Raw genomic sequence first — 27,341 nt, forward strand, 5'->3', positions numbered from 1 at the left:
TCCAGAATCCTTGAACTCTTGAATCCTGCCCTGGCCAGTTCTGTTTCCATCCCTTCCTCAGCGACCTTAGAAGCTTACAGAGCACTGTGCTTGTCAGTGCATTTATGGCCTGCACACCTGCCAGCATGGTTACATGATACAGTAACCCAGAACACAGCACTGTAGCTGTTCTGGCTGGTACAGGTCATTTTGGACAGTGATCTAGACCTCAGGAAGAGGTTCTTCACTGAGAGGGCTGTTGCGCACTGGAACAGTCTCCCCAGGGAAGTAGTCACTGCACCAAGCCTGTTGGAGCTTAAGAAGCGTTTGCACTGTGCACGTAGTCACATGGTCTGAATTTTTGGGTTGACCTGTGTGGTGCCGGGAGTTGGACTCGATGATCCTTGTGGGTCCCTTCCAACTCGGGATATTCTATGATTCTATGTGATTTTATTTCATCTTTTAGGAGAGACATTCCAGCTCTTCCTTTCATACAAAATCATCTTCGATTTCACTCTCCCTCAGCTCTCAGTGAGTTCTGCTATCATGTGGTTTCCCACATCAGGTAATACACGAGGAATTAAATGAGGGAAATGTGTGGCTAGGTAATCCATTTTATCGCCTGTAGATGAAAATAAGAAAATGGTGTACATCTCTTTCTAATGTATCTTGGTGTGTATTTAAGAATATAATCTTATAATCCTTCTTGGATGGCTCTTTGCTTTTAGTTTCTCTCAGGTGGTCTTTGAGTTTACCTATATACAATACACAGCAGACATTAGGTTTATGATTAAATTTCATTCCACTTCAGAACTGTATGCCCAAAGCAGAGAAATAATCCCCAACAACATCAGTGCTACCATGTACAACATACCACTCACTTAGGGATGGGTGGCAGAACAGAAGTGACCTGCTTTGTCAGGCAGGCCACGTTAGAGGAAGCAAAAGAGACTGCTTGTGGTCCCGTCTGAAGCCCACAAGAGTACTTTTTGATGACTTTGCTTCAGCCTGTTTTCTATGGACTGTTGGAAAAGGCTGCTCTGACCATCCAGACTGTCCCACAGCGTTTCTGGTGGCCGACAGCTTTGTGCTGCATCAGTCACTGGTGGCTGCTGCCTCCGAGCGTGTTCCCTTGGCTGCACACTGGTACTTTTGTCCTGACCTTAAGTTGCGAAGCAACAGCTACATCTTCTGAATGAATGCTAAATACCCTTGGGGATGTTCCTGGCATCTGGGCCAAACAATTACTGCACTAATCTAAATTATACAAACTTCTACTATTCCTCAAGGTCAGGCTGCAAAGATTTGCATATCTAGACAAAGTGTTCCGTATACAGGGGATGAGACAAAGGAAAGCGTCACACAAACAAGCCTAACATCAGAAACAAGCAGATGATAATTTAAGCAGACACAAATACAGTTGTACCTAAAAAATGACGTTAAAAATGAGACAGCACTACTGAGGCTGCCGAGTCATGCATGCAGAAGTTATGAAATGCCAGGATTAAGGTCGCTGGCATAAACTTCTCACCTCCATTGTACGTATACACTTTGATACAATCTTTAATTATCTGTTCGCACCCATTTCTCCACAGGACCTCTGTCTCACAGGCTGCACTAGATGAATAGTGTTCACTTAACAAGAAGCTATTCAGTGTTTTGTTTTATCCTTTTTGTTCAGTGTGTGGCCCCAGGCCTTACTTGCTGCACACTATTGAAACCTTGATATGAAGATGGAATCATTCATTTCCTCATGGGCTTTTTTTGTGGCACTCATCGCTGCAGTTCCTAAGGGCTTTTCAGGCATTAACGTATTTATCTTCACAATAGCCTTCACAACAGGAGCATTATTGTCCGTTATTGTCCACATTTCATACTAAGGCACAAAGACATTAAAGTCAAAGGGTCCCTAATTTGAGATGTCTGAGGACATTATTATGAAAATTTATATTATTACCCATCTTTTAGCTGAACAGTTAGCTAATTGGGGAGAAGAGTCTAGTATATTATTTCATTAGGAGTAGACAGAGCCACATATTTATTTGGTGTAATCTTATTTATTATTATCCTGACAGCCTTATTTCCCTCATAGAAATCAAATGGTTGTAGAAGCAGTTTCTTTGCTTGTTCTGAGTGATGGCTATGACTCTGTCATATATTTTGTCTCCATAAAAAAAGAAAAAAAAAAGGTTATTTTTTACACTCATCTTAAAGAAGTACAGGCAGCCCTCTACTAGGCACTACAGGACTCTTACTATCCCTACAGATATTTTGTCAACCCTTCCTCATCTCCCCAGTGGCAATATATTCAGGTCCAGCTCTGATTGATGTCAATAACAGCCATGACACTTGTCACTTGAAGAAAACTAAGCTTTGGGTGGGTTTTTGAGCCTATCACACTGGGGAAAAAAATAATAATAACTGCCTAGTTTGGTTTTAGAAATTTACTTAGTATCTAAGAGAAAAAATCAGTTCTTTCTGGCAGTGGTGACTCCCATAACAACTGGTGAAAGTTTCACATCTACTGTTGTTTCTTGCATTTGTACTCTGCTTTCCCAGCTTCTGTAGCGGTTGCAGAGTGCAAAACTACTGGGGTCTATTCCATAATATCTGTTCCCACCTTGTAATCACAGCAGTTATATCCTCTTTAATGAAAAAGGGTTATGTCCCCTGGAGCAAACAGTGTGACCATGTACCTAAGTAAGGATCATGTGCGCGCGCGCACACACACACACACACACACACACACGGTACAGATAACCTTAGATTGCCATTTCCTAGTTCATGAGTCTTTACCATTGAAATGTCCAGACAGTTCCTATAATGCAGGCCTTTCTGTGCACATAATTCCTTCAGGTTTCACAAAAAGATAGGATCCTCAAAGTGAAAAGTCTACCATACAAATGCAACGTGTCTTATCTTTGTACTGAAATGGCTAGCTCCCCTGCACAGATGTTTGCTGTGTGAACTACCCACTAATGGCAGCATATCTCTTTTTCCCTTCCTATAAGCCTCCTTCAAAAAAAGAGGAGACACATTGCCTCTGGGCTTCACATCAGTTTGTTGAAAGCAAAGGTTGACGGTAACTGTAGTTATGGTGACCATACCAACCTCCAGAGCCAAAGGAGCATGGACTCTTTCTGCCCATTTCCCCAAACGTGGCTTTTTCCTTCCTAGCAATTCCAAGCCTTCTCTCCCAGTGTCGCTGTCAACCCCCATCCTGGATCTTCCCCATCCCTGGTTCTGTGACTTCTCCCACTGCCTTTATCCAGTTCCAGTTTTCAGTCTGTGAGTCTCTCATTTCTAGTCTTCCTATTCAATAAATCCTAGTTTTTCACCCTGAGATGTTTGCCCAAATCAAAACCTCTCCCCTCCTCACGATTCTTTCTAACATGCCACCCTCTGCCCTGATTCAAGCCATTCCCCTCCTCCTGCTCTCTTTGTGCAGCAAATTCCAATTTTCCTATCAAACCTCTCTCTTTGCTCTCATTTCCCTTCACAGAATGTCCCAGGGGCGCATAGCCCCCTGTCACACAGATGTACCGGGCCTGGTGCTTGGTCTCTTGGAGAGCTGGTGGGGAGGGAGAAGAGAGTGCTTGGGGTCACCGCGGCCCTGCTTGGCTCAGACCCAGCGTTCAGAGCCCTCCTATCCCCATCCTCCCTTGTGCACTCAGCTCCAGTTCCCTGGCTCCATCTACACTCAGAGTGTTTGGGATTGGTAATTACGGGAAAACTGTCTCCCAGTTTTCAGCTGATACAGTGGGGGTGGCTCAGTGCCTCTTTGAGAGCAGCTCCATGTCCTGCCACAAGCAGCAGTGGTGGGGTGGGAGGCAAAGGGGAGATAGAGGATGCTCTGTCTCTCTTATAAGAGTGGCAGTTCCGTAGTTTGATAAGCTCTGGGAGCTGAGAGACACTTAGGCACACTGAGTGATGCGCTGTTTGTACAGATACTTCTTCCTGAACCTTTCACTAAACTCTCACAAGTGTGAAAGCTTAGACTTTGAAGAGGCACCTCAAACTCTTCCAGTTTGTGGCACGTATTCACAGGGAAGCAGAAGGTACATCTCTGACACAAAATTACTCCCTTGCTAAGCTCTACAGCTTTGCTTCAAAGTATAAGGCTTTTCTACAGTTAGGCAAAGAAGTTTATTTTCTCTTGGTCTGGCTCTCAGGAATGTTTAAATGATGTTAGCTGAAAATGTCAAAACCCTAAAACAGAAACAGAGACACAAACAGAGAAAAAAAAAAAAAAAAACAGCCTGAGGCAGACACCTGGCATGGAGTATGTTCAACCCAAGCAGTTAAATTTAGAAAAGATATAAGAAAATGAAATCGGTATTTTGTACACAGACATACTTGAACATAAGCAGAGTTGTGATTTCTATCTGTTCTGTATGGCACCTGTCCCAGTGGCAACTGGGTGCTCTTATCATATAAATTGTATGAATTCCTCTAGTGCCATTTCAATAGTAAAATATAAACTCAAAAAGCTCTCCTGTTCTACTGCACTTTGTTGTGTTTCTTCTTTTTGCACTTAGAAATTGCCCCCAAGGATGGGGAAGGGAGAGAATGGTCAGGGTATGCCACAAGAAACTTTCTTGCTCTTTCTCCCTGTGCTTGGGAGGGACTGGTAGGAAAAGCAGCCTGCGTGTGTGGAGCACTCTCCACCCTTGTCACCTGCTGAGTTTCAGGAGATCAGCATAGGCGAGGCTCTTCCCAGCTTTCCAGAGCTGTGCTCCAGCACCTTGGCACTGTTTTCAGCCCTTGTGCTCAGGCTGTGGCTCCAACTTGACAGGGCTATATTTGTTTGAAGGCAAGATGCCTGGTTCATCCTGGTGACCCTCAGAGTTACAGCTGAGTTGTTAGGTAGCCTCTTCTATGTCATCATTTCTCAACCACATTTTCATTATTATAGCAATAATGCAGTTCTTTACCTAGGCATAGGACTTGTAAGTATAAGCAACTTTGAACACTGAAATTATCTGAAATATATATATATATATATGTTTTCATTCCGCATTTGCACAGTGTGTCCCATTACAAATAGACACAATTTTGATCTTTGTTCCTTAAGGAACACCTCAGTGAGTATTGCTAAAACAGCTACCTGCCAGGACAATATTATCTATAAAATGTAATTATTTATTCTATCTGTTACCAGTATTCTTAGTTTATAAGACACAAATTGCCATTGGAAATGCAGAACAGTAGTGAGAGTCTTAAAAGATAATAGTTACACAACAGACTCCCTTGAGGAATGGATAACCATGTATGTATATTCATGCTGAACCACACTGGCATACAGGCTACCTTGGCCTCCAAATTCTTTGTCAAAAACAAATAAAATTATTAATGCATTTTAAAGGGAAATTACTATTTGTATAACATTAAACTCAGGATGAGAACATGAGTTCAGTTTTCCTTAGTAATCTATTTCAAAAGGTAAAAATAGAGATTCAGATATCAGATGTGTGATTGGTAATTGAGTTTACATCACAGAAATCAATTTTGTGTTATTTTCAGGTGCCTAGAATTTTGTCATTATTGCCAATTAAGTAGTGAAGCTTTGAAAAACTGTTTTCTTTAAAAAAAAAAAAAGTGGCTTTGGTACGTTTTATTAACTAAAAGAAGAAGAAGAAAAAAACAGATTTCCAGATATCTAGTAAGAATTCATAAAAAACACTTAGTTCTTTAGAATTAGGCATAAGACTGTATGTACTGTATATACTTAGTTAACAAGAAATAGAGCAGCTGGTTTGTTAAATGGTTGCTACAAAATATACCAGAGTGGCACAAGTGCTTTATCTTTGTATTTTGACTCTGCAGTTAAAGCAAAAAGTTTGGCAGCCAACTGCAGAAGAACTCAGAGGGGGGATTGGGAAATGCAGATAAAATGAGTGGGGAAAAGTCATTAACAGTTTAGGAAGGAACGGTTAATTCCTACCCATTTCATGGAATTTGTTATTTTGAGTTTCTTAGATGAGGCATGATCATTCAAAGTTGAGAAGTAGTTTATACTTTGTTCAACCTTTATATTGATCAAGATTACAAAAAGATAGGAAAATGTTACAGTGAGCTTTGTGTCTTCAAGCCTCTCGGATCTCCCACACTGTTACCATAGGAGCTTCTAATCTTCCACAGCTCTCGTGTGAGCCATGATTAAAAAAAATCTGTTCTGGTCAGTGGTTTTTGTAGCCCACATCAGGGGATTCTGTCTTTTGTGGATACCTGTGGTTTGCAGTGGAAACATTATCAGATGGAGCTCTCAGATCCTCTCAGCATCTGCAAGGACTGTTAGCACGGTCTTTGCCAAAGCACATCAGCATATGTTATTTTAATACCTTAGCTTTTAAATTTTTGCTTGTAGAAGCCAGTAAAATTGCTTTTAGGCCAGGCCAGAATGTTTGGCCAACCTCTGCTGTCAGGCATGCTGCTGCAGACCAATAGCCCAGAAGTCTTCAATTCCTAAATAGCACATTGCTGTAATAATAACCTGCAATGTGTTTCTAAATTGCTTCCCTGCATTATACCTCTCCACCTCTGATTATAGATTCTTTGAAGTTGCAGTAATACTTGTCATACTCAGGTTTGCTCATATTTCTCATATTTCTTTCCTACTTGCATGCTTTGTAGCCATGCTTTGTACATGCAAACTGGATAAACGTCAGTAAAAGTATTCTGAGCCTGAGGAAACGTTAAAAAAAATAGTCAGAGTTTTCTTTTAAAAACATGACAGCAAGAATATTGCTTTTTGGACTCTAAGTGTTTTACGTACCTAACAACATAAAAGTTCCTGGCCAATAGCCACCAAATGGTAGTTAGCAATGCTGTAGACAAATGCCCTCACCTCCCCAAATATATTTTGTAATGCATTCCTCATACCTAAGCTGCTGCATTTAAGAGTGCATTTTTAATCTGTTCATTATTTTGGCAAATGTAGATTGCCCAGGACCCTCCAATGTATAATTATATGTTTGAATGAGCACAGCAACTTCAGTGGCAGACATTTGTTCTGTAGACGTGCTAGGAGAATTATAATTGATGCCTTTTTTTATCACCGAATGAAAAAAAAGATAGGAGTACTGCTATAAACTGTAAGTTGAAATAAATTATGTAAAATACATAATTCGCATAATGATTGTCCCTTTATAAATGTTCATATAAAGTAACCATATCATTTGGGATAATTCCTCCTTGAGGAATGCTGTGAAAGAACAGCTCATTCATTATCTTGACTTGGTGAATTGCTCTAAAACAGCTACTCTGATGAGAAAATTGATTTAGCATTTCCTTAAACAATTGAAAGTAATGCTTGAATTTTATATTTGCCCGTCCACAAAGCCTCAGTAACTACCTGTATTATATGGCTTTGATTAGTTAAACTGGCACTCCCCAAAAAACACACGCATCCACCTCTCCTCTACATATGTACACACGCGCAAAACCTTGCTTTAAAACCCCATCTGGTCTATTAATCACACCAAGAGGGTAATCACTCATCTGCTTTTCTGTAGCTCCCATGATTCGTTGGTGCCAGTAATTAAAAGTTTTGGAGTCACACTTGGAAGTTTGGAAGCCACGCATGTATATATATATATATATATATACTTAGCGTACTGCAGTTGGTTCTGCCCTAGCAACAGCATTTCTAAGAGCAGACAACGTGTAGTTTTCAAAACTTTTGTCAAGAAACTTCTCAAAATTAAAAATACCAAGTATTGAATTAAATCTACTGCTTGTAGATGTTAAGGAGAAAGTTATGGAAGAAAATATGGTAAGGGGAAAAGCACATAAGTATGATTGTTAATGGCAAAAATTACAGAGATTTAAGGTCATGTGGTGGGTGCAAGATAGAGGAAAATTTCCAAAACAACAAATAATGGAAGAGACCACCTTCCCCTCCAAAGAGGGGTTCATGGGACACTTACAACTGACCCCAGAGAAAATATACTGTGAAAGGAAATAGGCAAGTTTTCTTCCAAAATTAACATTGGCAGTGGGGTGGAAAAGAGATTTCTTGCAGATCAAAAGTAGACTGACTAGGAGGGTCACAGGAGGGCATCCTTCAGAAGGGCCTGTTAGTTTGGATAAGCTTCTGCCAAGTACTATAAATATGTTTTCTTATCTACACTGAGTTTCCAAACCTTTTGGGGTTGTCCACCCTGTCTCATCTTTTTTTTTTTTTTTTTTAATTATAATTCAGCCTTTCCTCATGATCAGCAAACTTGCTATATTTAGATGGAAATCTCAATAAGAGAACACTTTAATTCATTCAAGGCACACAACCAACCAACCTCTGATTTTGTCCCCAAGGTTCAAAAAGACACCTTTAACAGTATTCTCTCTGCTCCCAAGGATTTTGATGGGAATAGTTTTGAAATTCAAACCAAACTGTTGTGTTTGTCAAGACTAGGGTGAGTTTGTGCAATTAGAACTTGGTTCACTGTGTTTTTGACAAGTTCTCCCAGGAGATTTCTAAACATTGAAAACCTTTTAGGATGAAGTTCATGTTTTCTGCATACAGTTGGCAGAGGTAGATATATTGCTCTGGTCTAAAAAGCTGAAATTGCATTTTTCCTCTCTCACACTCAGAAGTGAGCTTTTGCATTGGGGTCAGCGAGGAGACTATAGAGAAGAGATCTTCCCTAATTTTTATTCATATTTGAGGCTATTGTTTTGGGTTTATGATTTTGTTCATTCTTTAAGGCATCTAATTTATGTATGCATAGCATACAAAGTAGTAGAAGCATTTCCCCAAGGGATAAGAAAATGAATGGATTCTTTTTTGGAGTGGGGAGGGTAGATTGAAAGGGGAGAGCTTAAGTAAATAATTTTTGCAAGTATTAAGTCACATACACTCTCTCTAATAAGAGGATATTTCATGTCACTGAACTGCAGTGAATGACTAATGTAATACTGTGGTCTGTATGGGAGTTACAGTATAATAATCCAAGCAGCACACTAGTTTTATGTAGCCTCTTATTATTATTGAAAATAATAGAGCTAGTAGCCTGTACTTATGTAGGAAGACTATTGTTGTCTTTTTTTTTTTTTTTTTCTCAAAGGCTCTTTAGTCAATGATGTACAATAAAATGAAATAAGGGTATCTTATGACAAGGATCTTATGGTGGTTCTTAGCAAATGGATTTTCCTTTAATTTTTCTTCTGCATACTGATGGAGAGTATGTTTTGTGTCTGATTCAGTAAATTGTTTTGAAATTAAAGAATGTCTCTCATAAAATAAGAAACTAACATAATAGAATAACAGAATTTATAAACGCATTGCACATCAGTTTGAGGTCTTGATCCAATGCTGAGTTCTATATTCATGAGAAGTTGTCTGAGATGGGATCACTACCAGCCTGAGAATGTCCTATTTTATCTTTCACATCCTCTCATGTTAGACTGAGAACACCTTGGTGTTGGACATCTCTTTCTCCTTACCTAGGGGGGTTAATTAGTAAGACCCAGCTACTGCTTAGCATCTCAGTCTCTGAGAGGACACCGTAGGGTAGGAAACCCTCTGACACTGTAAACTGCTGAGCACTCTGAGCTGGCTCGCAGTTCATCAGACTCACACATGGATAGAGTCCAATCCAAATTTAGCTTAATTCTGCAATTAGCCTCCTGGCAAAACGTTCTGGGAAAACAGTATACATCCCTTTTGTGTTACATTGCCCTTCTATTTATGTGATTCTTCAATCTGAATTTCACCAATGGGATACATTGACATTTCTTCAAAACACCAGGAAGAAGATAGATGGGCAGTCACCATTGCTCAGGTCTAAGAGCAATGGGGCCAGGACATGTCCACAGGGCAATACCTCTTTGCTTCACCCATTCCTCCCCAAGAAATATCATCAAAAATGTCTGTTATTGGCAGGGGAATCTGCATGGCTGCACTGCTCATGCAGGAGCAATGGGTGAGGAAAACAGAAGGATGCACGGGGGACAATTTTAGTTCTATGGTCAGACATGGTTTCCTAGGCCTGCTGTTAAAGAATTTGGCATTCTGTATTTCACATCAGCACAGTTAAGAAAGCTCTTTTCCTTTGGTTTTTGTGGATTTATACTTTCCGTTAAATTTTCCAGTCCATTTGTATCAGAAGGCTGGGCCATTCCATTTACATCTTGCTGAAATAGTGTCTTGTACTAAGATTTATTTTCAGGTGGCTAAGACAGATGTTCCCATTCAATGAGGGTCCATGTCACCAGAGCAGCTCCATGAGTATTCTGCTGTTTGTCTTTCTAATTTGGTGAGGGAGACAAGAGAAACTGTCTCATATGATCATTAAAGTTATTAGGATGCATGGAAAAAAAGTGGATAGATAACTACAAACTCAGAAAAGGTATTCAGAGGTCATTAGACCAGCTATCATTGACAGTTAGGGCTTCTGTTTTCTGAAAAGAAACTTCAGAGTGAGAAAGGACGTCTGCTTTGCAGCATGTACTGACAAGCCCAGAGTGACCCATCAGACTTCTGGAGTGGGACTCAGCTGAAACACCCAAGGTGTGATTTGTTTGGAAGATCAGGACTGTTAAATTCAGGTGACTATGAGAGCTAGCTCTCTGCTGGTTCCCATCATAGTGAATGGAAATCTAACTCACGCAGTCAGTAGAAGTTAGAGACAGATCTGGCTGCACATATAATGCAAATAAGAATGGACAAAATAAACATCCATAAAACACATATCCATTTTCACTTGTATTTTAGATTGTTGATGATAGTTTGAAGTCACGTTCCAGAAACACTGATGATTAAGAAATCATGCTGATTTTATTTTTATATGCATGCCTGCTAAGGTTTTATGTGTTTCCTCTTTTGCTGCCCAGATGTGTTTACATAATGTCTATGCAAACATAATGTATGCATTTTGTACTGCCACCCCAACTGATACCGAGCAAGTAATAACTTCTAGAACAGATGTGCTTAATGGCAACACCACAGCTTTGGAAGATAAAATGGAAGGGTGTGGGGGAGAAGTTGAGGAACGCAGTGTTGTCTTCAGCAGATGAAGGCAGCACATTAGCAAGCACAGTATGCTGCTGCTAATCATATTAGCAGGCTATAACAGGACACAGAAAATTATTATAGCTTTAATTAAAAAAAAAATAGCAAGAAGAAGAAGCTGAGAAAACCAAATTTATTCCATATTACTGTTGTTCCTGAAACAAAAACTTCAGTGCAGATAACCAGGTTTTGCAAAGTAAGGCCTTCTTTCAATACGTGTGCACTTTTCTTTTTCTTTCCCTACACATTAAAACTGCTATTTTTAATTATCAAAAGTTATGAGAAAAAAAAATAATTTTGGAAGAGACATTGTTTGTTTGTTTGTTTGTTTGTTTAAAGGAAAGGGAATTTGCACAGACTCTTTTGTAAAACCCACTTTTAAATACATTTCTCTGTGCATTCTGTATTCATCTGGTCTTCCTACTTTGCCATATTTTAGGCTCTATTAATTTTCTCAGTATCAGCCAAATGCAGCAAATAATGCTTTTTCTTTTCTTCAATGGAAAATAAACATTGCTGTTTCACTACCTTAATCACTGCTAGTTGAACACTGCACAAGCACATGTGTTATTTACAGTTACAGATGCAGCAAAGCAAGTTGGATGATGGTTTTCAAACTGAGACCATCGGTCTAAACATGCCACTTCAGACTTGATCCTAGATCGTGCTTAATACCATAAGGGCAAGTTTATAGTGTTTGTAAGCAGCCCCAGATTTTATCAGAACATGATGCTAAAACTCTTCAGAGCATGTATGATCTGAAGGAATTTTGTCCAGGACAAAACAGCTGCTCAGTTATCTATCCCTAATGTTGAGGCAGCTGATTTACTTTCCGTCTACAGTGAGCAACATATAGTAATCCCCTTGCTCCAGTTTTCTATAACACCATTTTTATTATGTTGCAAAGCTCATAGTGAGGAAAATATCTGCTCAGATATGTTACTGCAAATCTATCTTCCTGGGTTTAGGCAACACTAAAAAACACCATTAAGATTTGGATATCAGACAAGAAGGAAATTCATGTTTGTGGGTATTTGGAAAGAAACAGGGATGATACACTTTTTAATGCAGCTGAAATTAGCTGGAGACAGTAGCCTTAATGCAAAATTACTTTAGAGCTCTAAACAGAGCTTGCTGTTCTCAAATAGGTACAAACGGCATTAGCAGTCTTTGCAAATCCTGAAATGCTCCAGATTTCATATCAGTGTTGAGCTGAGATGTGGGTATATATTCCACAATGCAAGGGTATGTGTATGAGTGCATATGTACTCATGCTGATGAAGATGATTACACAACAATATATTTAAAAATTATTTTTATTCTCCAAACCATAGTTATTCTTCTAGGGTACCAGAAAGATTAACAGCTTTGTCATAAGTGATTGCCCTTGACAGCAAGCTGTAGACTCAGGAAATCTGTGAGTATAAGTATATACCTGTGAATGTTCATTTCTCCTATTTACCACAGAAATGGCTTTCATAAAGTGTGTCGCTGAGGTCGTTAGAAACTATTATGGTTAACATGCTGGTGGTTTAGGGAAGTTTCATGTAGGGAACAAAACACAGGTGCTTTGCAGGAACTGATTTCTTTGTTTCTTACATGCACACAATCCTGTAACATTACTACTTTATTTAGCAGCTTATCCAACTCAAAAATTAACTGGAAAAGCTCACACTGGTGTTTCTCATCCAAATGAATTACCTGAAAGCTATTTAGCTTAACTAAGGTCAGATGTGAGTGAGACAATAACACAAGAGTAAAGTCTTTAAAAAAATGGAGAAACTGAGAGACAAAATAAAAGAACATTTACTTTTGAGGAACTTTTTTTAATCAGCATTTTCAGCATTTGTGAATAGATAATCAACAGGTGAGAGTGAATTAAAAAGGAGAACCTCACTATCACTTAGATATACGAGACCTCACATTTGCCTAATGGAAAAGTTGCTGGACATCTTCCTAGGACATCCTGGGTGTGCACAGAGGTTGTGTGTAGTGATGTCTGCTGCAAGGATAAAATTGCTTCGCCTTGCTCTTCTTTGACTCATGAGTAGCTAAAATTTGAAGGGAAGCTGTTAGAAAGAACAGTCTTTGCCTTCAGAAGGAAACAGTGATTACTCTTATCCCTGGTCAATACAGGGAGTGTATTAATATGCGAGACCTTCTGGTATCCATCCTTCCTTGTGCAATGGCTTGCTATCAAGCACGATTTATTCCTAATATAGTAGAAGTAATTGATAGACATTAATACTCCACACTGCTAGCACTATTCGTCCTATCAAGGAGCTAGCAATGATCATTAAGGACCGGAGCAGTATTGTGCTAGATGATGTTCAAAGACAACCAAACACAAGTGCCCTGGTCCTAGGGCACTTGATCGTCAAAGAAAAGTCAAGACTTAGGTCTGGTTAGACAGGCAGGCGTAAGCAATACTGATGTCATTGGTGAGGATGACAGGTAATCCAGGTTACTTAATGCATGACATCCTCACATTTTCTCTTAGCAAAGAAAAGTCATAGAGGAGAAAGCTCTGCATCTAATCAAGAACTGCACAGGGGAAAATGTCTTTAGCTAAAAGAATCATAGCCTGAATTTATAGGCAGATAGAAGGAACAGCTGCCATGCAGAGAGTCTGTACCTAGGGTGGTGAAAGATCAGAAAGGATTTGAATATGAAAAGAAGTGCCCTATATTTTATTTGATCAAAGAAAAGAGTGACATGGTCAAAGAAACAGACTAGAATGGTCTTTGCAGCAGCGTTTCTGTGTTGGTGGAGAACTGCGCTCGTAAAGACCAGAGGGAAAGATGCTGATGTAACTGAACAGCAAATGATGAGAGCCTCGATAAGGATTTTAGCTGTGGGGTTTGATAGGAATTGTCATATCTGTGATATGTTATGCAGAAAAGATCTGCAGTATCAAGACATTACCAGGTTGTGAGGAATGAATAGAAGATGATACCCAAGTTAAAGTCACAGGAGAAAGAGAGAGGGAGTGCTGTCTCTCACAAAACAGGCATCTGCCAGTGCATATAGGCATGGATATGGGTCTTTCAGTAAAATGCACACGTTTCTTATTTTGGGCAGTGTATTGGGTTTATATGGCAAGGTTTCGGTAGCGGGGGGGTGCAGGGATGTCTTCTGCGAGCAGAGCCCAGCAGCTGCCCCATGTCAGATCAGAGCCAGCTCCAAAGGGACCCACCGCTGCGTCAAAAAGTGATGTTTGCACCTCTGTGAGAGCAGTTTTAAGAAAGGGGGAAAAAAAAAAAAAAAAAAAAAACTGCTGCACAACAGCAGCTGGGAGAGCAAGTAGTGAGCAATAACCCTGCAGCCCCCAAGGTCAGTGCAGCAGGAGGGCAGGAGGTGCTCCAGGCACACAGCAGCAGTTCCCCTGCGGGCTGTGGAGAGGCCCCTGGTGGAGCAGGCTGTCCCCCTGCAGCCCACGGCTCCCACACGGAGCAGATCTCCACGCTGCAGCCCGTGGAGGAGCCCCCGGTGGAGCAGGTGGATGTGGCCTGGAGGAGGCTGCGGCCCATGAAGAGCCCCCGCAGGAGCAGGCCCCGGGCCGGAGCTGCAGCCCGTGGAGAGGAGCCCACGCAGGAGCAGGGGGTCTGGGGGGAGCTGCCGCCCGTGGGGGACCCGTGCTGGAGCAGTTTGCTCCTGGGGGATGGACCCCGTAGTACGGAGCCGTGTGGGAGCAGTTCTTGAAGAGCTGCTGCCTGTGGGCAGCCCCCGCAGGCTCAGTTGGGGAAGGACGGCATCCCGTGGGAGGGACCCCACGGGGAGCAGGGGCAGAGAGGGACCGTGAAGGAGCGGAGGAGATGAAGCTTCAGGGACTGACCATGGCCCCCATTCCCTGTTCCTGTGCACTATTCGGGGGAGGAGGTGGAAGGGGGTGAATGGGGGGAAGGTGCTTTTAGTTTGCTTTTAGTTTCTCACTTCTCTAGCTTGTTAGTAATAGGTAATAAATTACATTAATCTCCCTATGGTGAGTCTGTTTTGCCCGTGACAGTAATTGTTGAGTGACCTCCCTGTCCTTACCTCAACCCTTGAGCCCTTTCCATCTTATTTTCTCCCCCTTTCCCTTTGAGGAGGGGAAATGAGAGTGGTTGTGGTGGAGTTCAGCTGCCTAGCTGGGTACAACCACCACAAGCAGTCTGAAATTTTGAGATTGCTTTGAGCTTGCTGTGGAGAAACCAAACGCCAATTCTGACATTTTAATAACAAAGGTCACTGTTTTGAGAACATGTGCATACATGGCTTTGTCTGGGCTCAAAATGCAATAACGTGTAAATTCAAAGTGCAGAGACCCAGAGCTTGTCTGGGGTCTGTGTGGTGTGGAAATTGTTTCCTTTAAACAAGTGGAAATGGATAGTAGACTAAAGGACTCTTAACGATCTTTTAATAGAAAGGGTTATTCAGGGCCAAGCAAAAACATAAATAAATAAAGGGAGACTCTGTTGCTGCTTTGATTGGCAAGGAGGGAGTTGTTGCTCTCTTATCATTTGCTCAAATAAATGAGAAATAAGCAAGGCTTGCAGTGGTGGTTCTAGAGAAAGGCCAGGAGCTTAGGGAAGCTAGGCAAAGACTGAGGGGGACAGGAGCATAAAGATGATGGAGAACAATAGCAAGGTTGCAGGTAAATCCATGCCTTACATTGCAGTATAGTGCAGAAATAGCCTTTGTATTGGTGCCTGGTCCTGGAAGCTGTCTTCAGTCTCCTGTCTCAGCTTGAAGCTCAGCAGCTCAGTAGTAGCTGGTGCATGGGCCGGTGCTGACACAGCCATGGTGTTCCTGGTATCTTTTGTAGACTGGCTGCCACGGGCTGGCTTTGCCTATTTCTACCCTGTTTTACAGTGTGGTCTGAACAGGAGAAAAGCAAAAACTGAACTAGTTTCGATATGCAGATCACCCAGGAAAGCATTCGCATTGTAGCAGCATAATGGAATGCACTGGTTGGAAGCAGAAATTAGAGAAATTCAGGGCAGGAGTAAAGTACTTCTCCAGTACATTTCCTGCATATTTCAACACTGGAGCAGTCATCCAAGCGTTACAGTGGATTTTCCATATTTTGAATTCTTCAGGACTAAGTGATAAAAGCTGTGGCTCTGTCTGCAATTAGGGACTTTGTACCACAGTTCCTGGTGGGTTTTTATGATTGTCATTGCTAATAACATCCCAAACAGGTGAAGCATAAACAGGTAATCAGATCAAATAACACCTTCTGGCCTTGACAACTATGACTAGAGTAGCGCTGGTAATACCAATATGAAGTAGAAGGTCTTCTGAAGAATATCTTTCACTCTGGGAGATGTGTAGCCTCACTGAATCCATGCAGATATACAGGTGAGCTGGGTTAGGGTATTGGTGTTATAGATGGGTATTTCTGGTTTAGTGAGGGTATGAAAACCATAATGTCTTTCAAACTTTCTTCCTAGTAAAATAAGGTATTTGCAAAGAGCAGAAGGCCAGAAACTGAGCTGTAGATTTGATTCCACAGTCATAACAGTGAGTTCTGGTCATGGCTGATGACTTCCCTTGTTATGTATATTTGAATATACAAAATTAAAATTCTGTTTGTGTGTTAGCAACTCACAGTTGCAGAGATCTTGGCCACAGAGATCACTGCAAGTTGCAGTACTGCAATGAAGTTAGAGATAAACACAAAGGATTCGGGCCTTTGTCTCGGAATTCCGGCTGCTCATTTCTTATTTCAAACACTTGCAACATTATATAGGCATTGATTCTCGTTAGATTTCCTCTGCCTGTCTGCCATGCTCTGAGAGCTGAAACAACACTATCTAAGAGATGCAAAGACACCTGAAAATATAAAGCCTTCTACCTGATAAGTTAAAAGGATTTTTATAAATTAAATAAAAAATGCTATTGTCAGTTTCTGGAACAAACACACGTATGTACATTCATATATGCATTTGCTGAGTTCTTTCCCTCTATTTTTCATTTATTTATTCAGTTGGGTTTAAAGTGCAAGTTTGTTCCTAGTATTAAATACAGCACATATCATCAATACTTAAAGAAGAAATATTCAGTGGGCATTTTTCCTCTTCCACGGTTGTGTCTGAACAGTGTTTATATTATTTTTAGTACAAATATGTACTGTGTACAGAACATCCTATGAGCTACACAGAGGCAGGAGGAGAGCTGAAAGCATGGCACATTTGGTTGCCATTAATCATTACCAGCTTTAATCCCAGCTCCACCTTCTCTGTGGCAGTTTTCGCTGGGTGGAAAGGAGCTGGTGGCTGAGGGATGTGGGGTCGTGTGTATATGAAGCGTGGGATGCTAGGGCCAGATGGAGCTTCCCCAGGCAATGCTGTTTCTTTTTCCCAGATGATGGTAGAGAAGGGCCAGATCATATCAGCAAGCGTGGCTTTGATGCTCATTTACCATTACTAAAATAACTTTACTTGAAGAGATACCAAATCAGTGCCTCCAGCTGCACTGTAGGGTCTTAAACCAGTACCTCACTACCTGGTGTTGTGGCAGAGTGCATGCATTTGTTTGGCAAAGGGAAGAAAATCAAAATATCATGATCGCATTTTTTTTTTATTTTTTTTTTACTGTGCTTTTGGGCTTAATGAGGTAGCTGATAAAAATCAGAGGTGCTCTCTTTGCCCCCACTGAAACACTAGGATGAACCCCTCAGTGATCTAAAATTTATCCCCTGGCTGCCCTTTCTTCATGACTGCAGAGTGAAATGAGGTAATAACCTCATTTGATTTGCACATCCCACACAACTTGCCAGTGAGGTTGGAGACCTCTGTGCAGCTGATTTAAGTCTCCTGGTGCTGGGTTGGTTTCTTCTCCACAGACTGCATAGAGGTATTCTGCAGACCCCCAGGTTAGAAAATGCAGAAGTAGATGAACATGAGTAATTTGATGCTGATGAATTTAAAGAAGAAACATGTAGGTCATGCAGTATGAGAGGCAAATATGTGTTAACAGTATGACAGCGTGAATTTATTTTTCAGATGGTACAAGTGCAGATGTGGTCTAAATATGGTATTTGGGGCACAATTTCTAATAAGATCCCAGAAATGGCAGAGTACAGGCACCTCATTAGTGAGGACTAAAGCTGATCAAGTGACTCCACATAATTATGAGCTGAGAACTGAAAGAACATGGCACATGTCATTCATGTCCCAGAGGTGAGCACAGACTGATATCAGAGACCATGGATACAAAATACCCTGTGTATTTTCTTAAAACAAAATCATTTTTGTAAAATAAAAATACCAGCTCTGGATGATGCAAAGCTGAGGTATGTTTCAAAGAGGGAAGCATTTATGGGTTTGCACATTCAAGCTATTAGTGTACATATGAAAAAATGATGTGGATTAGTTCCTACCAAGCACCTTGAAATTCTTAGAAAAATGTTTTTCTGGGTATTACAGAAGTTAAGTTTTCTTTTGTTGGTTAGTGAAGAAAAACAATTTTAATAGAGTCAAAAGATGTTGGACAACATTTTCTTAGACTCTAAATAGCAGCCACTCTGCTAGGTTTGGATTTGACAACCTGATATTAGCGTTAGCTTGAAAAGTAAATAGCCATCTGCTTTTCTCCTTGACAATAATAACAAAGCTATATGTTTGCAGGTGAAGTATATGCATTCACACTTATCAATGCTATGAGACAAGTGAAGCTCCAAAGGCTATTTGATTAAATAAATTGAAGCTTAATTTTCCTAAGTGCTGTGGCTATAGTGACTTTCATGGAATTCAGTAGGCTTAACTCATTCTTTTATTCTCCTGTTTTATTTTTGTTTTGGCATTTGTTTGTTTTAATATTGTTTTCAAATACATCTTTCATTTTATTTTAGTTATTTTTATTTTTAAATTTTATTTCTCTATTTCCACTGGGTCTACTCTTAGCAGATATTATGATCAGACTGTTAGAGGTGTTACACTCAAAACATTATTTATGGCCAAAGAAGAAACACACCCTATAGATAAAGCCAAGATTTTTTAAGTAGTATCATTTAAATTTTAACAATACAATCCAAGAATTGTTATTAGTTGACTTGTAATTCTTACAGAAAATATTTCTACACAGAAAATGTTTCAGCGGTAGTAATAATGTTAAAATAGTTGTACACACACACTTCTTAGTTCCTGCCACTTCTCCTGGTGCTTTGTTCACCCTCTGCTGCTCCATCGAGCCCTGAGATCTGTGGTTTCAGTCTAGTGGGGGCCGAGGGGTCATCATGGCATGTCCTTGGCATCTGGAGTCCTTCACTGGGAGGGATATGATGTTCATGCTGATGTTTTCTTTATAAGTAATCTTTATACTTTTTAACACACTTTTAGACCTTGTTTTTTCTTCACTAATCTGAAGCTCCACATTACGGCCAAATTTACTATACACAGTTGCCTTTCACATACGTTAGATGCTATTTCTTTGTTCTCCTTATTACCCCTAAAAGCAGTTTGCCCAGCTCCAGGTCTGCATTTCTTCAGCAGACCAAGGGTGAGCTGTTTATGGCCGTGGCCTCTCCAGTACCAGCCTGTGCACATCTTTATCACCCCACACCTGTATTTCTTTGCACTGCAGCCTGTCTCCAGTTCTCAACACCTCTGCTATCCTACCAACCCATATTCCTCTATACAACATAATAATAAAATATTAACATTATAAAACCACAGCAATACCATACAAAGGACAACAAAATAAAACAAATTTGCCATAGCTACCTCATCAGTTAGAAAAATTGCTGTTATAGCTGACCTGGGTAAAGCAGACCTGTGGGCAGGTCAAGAACAGTTCAGGCAGGGCAAGCCTCAGTCCTGAGGCCTTGCAAGCTCACTACAATGCCTGTGGTTACGGGGTAACACGTCACAATACAGTTCAGGCGTGCTTTATACAGTATGGAGTATGCATATAGAAAATGTGAAATAATGTACCACGTGAAAGGAAGCTGTACCTGGGAGTATCAGATACGGAGTTTTCTAATGGGCTCTCACCTGCCTTTTATAATGCAAGCATTAACACGCTGCTGGGGTTGGCTGTCTGTTTTGCTTTGTTTTATGAAATATTTTTCAGTCTCAGTAATTATTTGCTGAGACAAATAATACACTAAATTCTGCATTTAGTAGGGTTGGCGTTCTAGTTACTTATTATTTAATTTGATCAGAAAAATGCTGAACTTTTTTTATAAAATGTGGTTGCAAAAACACAGTCCAACACAAAATTCTGTCTGATGGAATTTTGTCTGTAAATCAGCAAAAAGCAGTTAAAATAGTAGGAGCAGTGGGACAAGGCAAGAGCAGGATGCTAGATTTATGATCCTATCTTTACTTATTTCTAGTGTGAGTAGGCAGAGACCACAACTCCCTGTTTGTTTTTTTCTCCAGGAATATGTAATGTTTTTCTTCCTATTTATTCCCATTTCTTCCTGGGTGAGAGTCTGTCTGAGTTTTCTTGAGACAGGAGTCCAGAGATGTATATTAGCTACAGTGAACGGAGAGTGCACAGTCATAAAATATTTATCTTTGGGCACTTTTTGAATGTCTAAGGGGATGTTTGCAGATGCAGTGTAAGGGATTGTGCAGCTGGGCAGTTATTACCGTACCTCATGACTAGGAGAGCATGTGTTGTGTTGGTGATAAGGGAAAAGGAGAACAACCTTATTTCTCTTATCTTTTGCATCTCTAAATTGGCACTTTCTGTATCTCTGTGGACACTGAGAACCAGGTGCAGAGGGTCAGGGCTTCTCCTTACTTATATTCCCGTTAATCCATTTAACTCTGTATCAGAATGTGTTAGCACAAATCAGTTGCTGTTAGCGTTTGTGCCGAGCTAAATTCCCTGCTGGTAAAACTCAGTCTTCTATTTTCCTTCCACTGTAGAGAGTGCTGGAGCTGCTTAGCAATTCTTGCATGTTAAGTCATATGCAGAGGAAGCCTAAGTTATTTGCAGAGCTCCTCACATTTCAGATTCCTTTTTCTTATTTTCAGTAAATTCAAGTGTCTGGTTCGTGGGATACAAATCCAGGTATATGCATGGGGACAGGGCCAGTATGTTTTTAACTGTCTGTAGCACACTAAGTAACCACTCTGGTAGTAACTACACCAATTCCAGCAATGTTGCTGGACTTTAAGTTCTGGTTGTAATGAGTTGTGCCATGACCAGTGGTGGGTGCAGATAACTAAATGAAAAATCCTCTAAATACAGCTCCTTCTCAGCTGAGTTACCCCATTCTACCAAAATATGCATGACAATAGGTAGGTAAGAGCTTCCACATTTCCAGCATTACTTTGTCAGCTGAAATGCAGCAGTGGAGAAAACTGTGCTCAGATTGATTCAGGCAGATTATGTTGAAGGGTCTTCACTTGCAGGGAATGTTTATTTAGATGTATTATGAGCAAATGCTGAAAACACCCTCTAAGTTGAACAAGGTGAATACAAATTTGTGAAAGACTTGAAGTGTCAGGCCTTCTTTGCCAATTTCTTACCTGTAAATTGTTTGCCAAATTAGTCACAGTTGTAACTTGTATTGCAAGGTTGCTGTAATTAGTTACATCATGAACCAATACTTATTTTTACACAGTGCAACACATAGGTATTTATATACAATTTTGTAATATCAGCTGGTACAGGGGGTTCATTTTTGTCATTCTGAAGTGAACTTTTAAACGCATAATTATATGGAGCTGAAGTAAAAATCATACAGTGATAGCTAATATAAACAAGATATTCTATTTCAAATGGTTCAGTAAAACTTAAAGTGGGAAAATCCAATCATGGGAGGCTTAAAAATAGAACTTTGCCCTTTTGATAATTTAAGCATTTTAAAGGGCAAAATATACTGTGAAAGCTTATATTTAGGCTATTACTCTTATTTTTTTAACAGGACTGGGAGTTTCCACATTTTATGGGTGATGTTGAAGTGAATCTGCCAGGCTTGCCATCTGCACACATGCAATTCAAAGTACCATATTTCCAAAAGATCTTCAAAGAGGAGTATCATATACATATAACAGGTATGTAACCTTACAGATTGTGATACAGGCACACGTTGAACCGTGTCTGTGTAGGAAATGTGTGCTAACGTGTTCTTAATCACATATTTTCTTTGTTCTCCCCCATGATTTCTGTTTTTCTATCTGTTTAACTGTCTTTATCATCCATATATAAACCTCTCACAGAAATAGGAAATCTCTATGTTATGAATCAGAGACCTGCTGTTTGTCATGGATTTCAGCAGCTTCTTGTGACACTAAGTAATATCCAGTGTAGCTTCAGAGATCTTTTATCTAAAATTACTCTCCAGGGGAATTAGCAGCTTATTTCATTTTAAAATCTCTTATGCTTTCAGATGCCTTTGCTGTGATTTATGCTAATATCTTTTCATAACTTCGGTCATTCTCATCTGGCAAAGGCCACTCATAACCATACCTCCATCATTCATCTAACCAGAAACAGACAGTTAAATAACTTCAAATAAAATAGAATTGTGGTTATTTGAATGGATGGCACATATAGATGAAAGTATCCAATCCTTCTATACTGTGAGACAGTATTTGAATAACAGCAGAGAATGAAAAAGAGAGGAAGGTTAAATAGGGATAAATATTTTTATTTTACCTTCAAGCTATGTCGAAGAATCCATTGGCAAGAGAGATGAATAGTACTGGATAGCAAAAGAATGCAAATGCAAATTGGCAGGGGTCTTTAACTGCTAATATAAACAATCAGAGCACACAACAGTGTATAGGAATAAGATACATGAGAGCATCCAATGACACAGCCATACAAAATTCCTGTAGAGCAGGGACAAAAGGAGCATTCAGAGATCATACAAAGATACAACCAAGAGCTAGCAGGTGAGCCCGAAGCTTAACAGGCATCAAAAGCCAAAGAAAGAAAACATGCAAAGGAAGAAAGAATGAGGAATCAGGACTCACATAGGCTGAATGAAGCCTCAGAGAAGTCATTTGCAGCAGAGAAGATGGAAATCTGGGCGATCAGATTGGAAAACAGAAAAGAAGAGAAAATGAACACAGAAGTTACCTGTTTGCTATTGAGTGACAGGAGGCAGATGGGCCAGTAGGAAGTACAGATGGAGAGATGGAAAGTTTTTGCAAGTTGGATGTAGGTGCCCTGTTGGAGTCCTGATAAGAAAGACAACCAGCAACAAGAAAGAAGGGCTGGGGATACATCTGAGTGAGACAGTTTGGGCTCAGGAACCAGGATGAAGTGAAACAGGTAAATGATGTCAGTGACAGAAGGTGTAGGGTGAGAGAAGATGGGATGTGTACACGATGAACACATTTTTCTCTCTGAAGTGAGAAAAGTTTTGGGTAAAAAGGGAGAGAAGAGAAAAAGAGTATAAGCATCAAATATCTGACATGAACTCTGGGCATGAAATTCAAGGATAGTGGAAAAGATTTTTTTTTTCTTCTCAAGACTAGAGCATGAATTTGGAGGGGCTCAATCCCACAAGGTTCCCAAATGCCATTCAGTTATTCCATTGTATAAGAAGCAGTAGTGGAATGGGTGCACGCAGTAGCACGAACAAGGACTGAAGCATGATGGGGTGGGTTGTGCCATCAGATATAGGAAATCAGGATATAATTAAAGAAAATAAAAAACAATGGATAGTAGAAGAGGGACTGAAGAGCAAAGAACAGTCTTGCATTGCAGAAGAGCCAGGGATTTTGATGATAATCAGAGAAGAACTAGGAATAAGCAACAGCAGAGAACATAATTTAGGTATCAGAAATACAACTGCTAGCAGTGCTGCTGTTTGAAAACAGATCAACTGAGAGAAACCAATATTTATGCATTGTAGAGTCTTGTGCAGAGAGGACTGGAGGTCTTCCTGATTTTCTGGCAAGGCATTCTTTTAATGAGGATGAGCTAATGAATAGGGGCTGAGGAATATTTTTCCCTGCTCAGCATTAACAAGATCCATTTATTAGATTCACTAGACAAATCAATCCATTTGACTGCACATCACGTACTCTGACTACTGAGTGCCTGTTTTATCTCAGTGCTACACCACCCTTTAGGAGATCTAATAAACAGCCATAACACATGGCACAAGAACCTCCCTTTGGGTAAGTTTTGCTTGAACCATCTGTTCTTGCCGTCAGTTCTTGTCTTAGGTTAGGTTATCATCTTGGATCACTTTCAAACTCTAGTTATAGTGTGGTTGTGTAGATTCTTGTAATTTTCTACTCAAATCAAGGAGCTAATAAAAGAAAGAAGGAACTGGTTATATATATATATATACATATATATATAAATCTAGATTCATGTAATCCAATCTAAAATGAGGGTAGAGAGTGATGCACACAAATGGAACTGCAGCAGATGATGTGGGGGGTAAGATATTGATAAAGGCAGGAAGGTAAAGCCCCATTAAAACCTTCTGTATTTAAGCCATGTTTAATACACAGCATCCAGAGTATTAAACAACCATATGACTTTTTTTTTTTTTTTTTGTAATAAGCAGGAAAAAAAGACAACGGCCTGAGTATTGTTTATTTCTATTGGGATAAGGTGTCAACCATGCTGTGAAAATATGATCTATGCCCCAATGTCCAGAAATTGAAAACCCTTTTCTCCCAAATAGTGAGGAGAAAGGAAGCATGGCTGAAATACCATTTACTATATTGTTCCTTGCAAATTTTATTCTTCATAAATTTTATTCCTTCACAGTCTGTCGTGGTCACTATTGATTGATATAAATAAGAGCAGCCACAGGACTCCCCTGAGCAGCCCTATTCAGCGCTGGGTTGCTCTAATGAGCAATAGTCCCACAAAGAAGCTTCTGTAACTGTAGGCACATGCAGAGGAGTAAAGGACTTTAAATCACCTTTCTGTTGGTGTGTGCTTAATGGCTTCGTAAATGTTCCGTACAGATGAAGGATTTCACAGTTACTTGATCTGAGTTGCCAGCTCTCCCGATTTCATCATGTCTTAAGACAGTCACTTTTTTTTTTTTTTGGTCTTAAAGGCTTATCGCCTGGATTCAGATACTATGTGAGACTGTCTGCTTTCATACTTTTTAAAAAGTATCTCATGATTGCAGAGAAAAAAAAAATGCTACTTCTGCATAGCTCCACATCTAAAAAAGCAGATAAGTTAAGCAGTATGAAATGTATTATTTTTAACCCATCTTGCTACTTTGAACTAAAAAACGTGTGTTCTTAGGCATGACTTACGATTTCTGAATGTTGTAAGTTAGCAATAATGTTGAATTAACATCTGCAGCCATATGTAGCTTATATGCTTCAGTGTAATTTTGAATTTACTATCAAAAGCCCATCTTGTTTTTGCCGGTAACTGAGTACCTCAGTTTGCTTAAATTTCTTTGCATCTAGGAACTCCTAGCAAGCATCTACTCAGTATTAAATATTTTTATTGTGTTTTGATAGCTGCTTTTATCTATAAACATCAAAAATATCTCGAATTCCTGCATCTGCCTAACTTATCTGGATTTCCCTTGACAGATGGTTCACTACAATGAGTATGTATGTGTTTTCATTCTTGGGCTGCTGTTTACGAAAATATGTAGTCTACTTTATTTTCTATAATACCCAGGGAAATTTGTAATACTTAAAAGTAAATTTTGTTACTTCAGATTCTTTCATTTTTAAAAGGCACTCGGAGGCCTGGCTGGTACCATCTAATAGCAGCACTGGAGATCCAAGAGCATCTGCTGTCGAGTTTCCGATAAGTTCCAAATGGGAAATGTTAAGGTTTAGGTATCAAAACAGATGGGAGATTTTTCTAGCCATTTATAGATGTGTTTCTGAGTTCTGGTCTATCCAGAGTGCCCTTCTGTCCAATGGAGAAATTGTCACCTTTGTGTCTGGCAAGTGCCTAGTGTGGCTGGCTTGTACACTTAAACCAAAAGAGTGCCAAGCATCACCTACACAACCATCCAGGCCAAGCATCACCTACACAGAGATGCCTGAGGGAGCCTATGGACAAAAATAGAAAGGTTAGAGGTAAAAACAAACTTGTCTATGCACACAGACATGAAAAGATCTCAGAGGATTTGCTGCTTAGTTCAGCTGTGAGTGGTCGGCATGGATGTATCTAGCTAATAACACTAACGTGACAGAAGAGATGAAGAATTTTTCAAAGATACTTGAATGTTTTACAGAGGTGTCTGAATGTTTTAGACACAAATTGCAATTGAGATAAGAGTCTAAAGACAACATGTCCTGCACTAGCCTCTGGCTATGGTTACACAGCATGAGGCCACTTGAGTCTAGCCTTAATAAGTGGGATTTTCACATATTCTCTTGACCTCCAGAGAGTTGCTGAGGACTAGTTTCTACATGAGGTCTCTGGTTTTTTTTTAGGACATGACTACTCTGTTACAGAGAGGACATGCAAATATAAAAATACTTCAGAATCAGAAGCTGTTTGGGAATATTTAGACCTGCAGGATCTGCTTCAGTTGCCCAGTAAATCAGTTGCATGCGGGGTTGTGGACTGGTTGCTTTACCCTTTGTAGACTTTATCAGCCTCTTTAAAAATGAGCACTGCCCAAACATCTTCAGCTGGCAGAAATAGGTGACTCTGCAAATGTCATGTGTAACACATAAGGACTTCAACACTGTGAATGGCAGTTATGAACCAGGTGTATGTTAGGTAGTGTATGGCTGAATGACATAGCCTGTATCACCACCTGATTTTCTTCATTGTAACACCATTGAGGAGCCTGGGTATAATAATTCTCAGTTTGCTGAAATGCTTGACTGGCCTTCCAGTCTTGGGAGCTGTATCCTTCCATCTCAGATTGTCTATGGAAAATCCACATGCTTCAAGGAAAGCTAAATGGTGCCAGGTATATGCAAATATTCTTGGCCTCCCTAGAGCAACAGTGGTAGTAATCCTACAGAAATTGGTCAGGAGACAAATAGAATGGCTTCATAGTGTGGGACTACATTTTTGCGTCCCATTTTTCATCTGTAATGAAATTTGAAGCACCATAAATTAAATTATATTGTGGGTTTTTTTTGTCCTTTTTTTTTTGTTGTTGTTTTTTCAGAAGATGAATACCTATACCTTTATAATATATTTATCCTGACTCTTTGCAAAACTCTAGGCTTGTGCTCATATATACACAAGATGAGAGGTCGAGTGACTCCTAACTTACAAAGTTCGTTTCCTGTATGAATATAATATATGACTTTGTCTGTTATTTAAAAAACAGAACAAAAAATATTTTATATACATTATATATGTATATGTATTATATGTAATACATACATATATATGTGTATATATATTTATTATATATGTTCATTAGTATAATAAGTCTCCAGCATGAATTATCAGGGGGAATTATCATCAGATAGATGTTTGTAAGTGGAGA

At 39.8% G+C, this 27,341-nt stretch overlaps 1 protein-coding gene across 5 annotated transcripts in view; it reads left to right on the forward strand.

The window, feature by feature from the left end:
* Positions 1 to 27,341, forward strand: part of TMEM117 (transmembrane protein 117) — a 218,338-nt gene that overhangs the window by 185,023 nt on the left and 5,974 nt on the right. For all 5 annotated transcript variants that reach the window (XM_083850210.1, XM_083850211.1, XM_083850209.1 and 2 more), the window contains exon 7: positions 21,855 to 21,984. In XM_083850210.1, the coding sequence (XP_083706336.1) occupies positions 21,855 to 21,984 (130 nt within the window). The remainder of the gene's footprint in view (positions 1 to 21,854; positions 21,985 to 27,341) is intronic.

This window comes from Anser anser, assembly GCF_964211835.1.
Source record: "Anser anser genome assembly, chromosome: 1".
Taxonomy (NCBI): Eukaryota; Metazoa; Chordata; class Aves; order Anseriformes; family Anatidae; genus Anser; species Anser anser.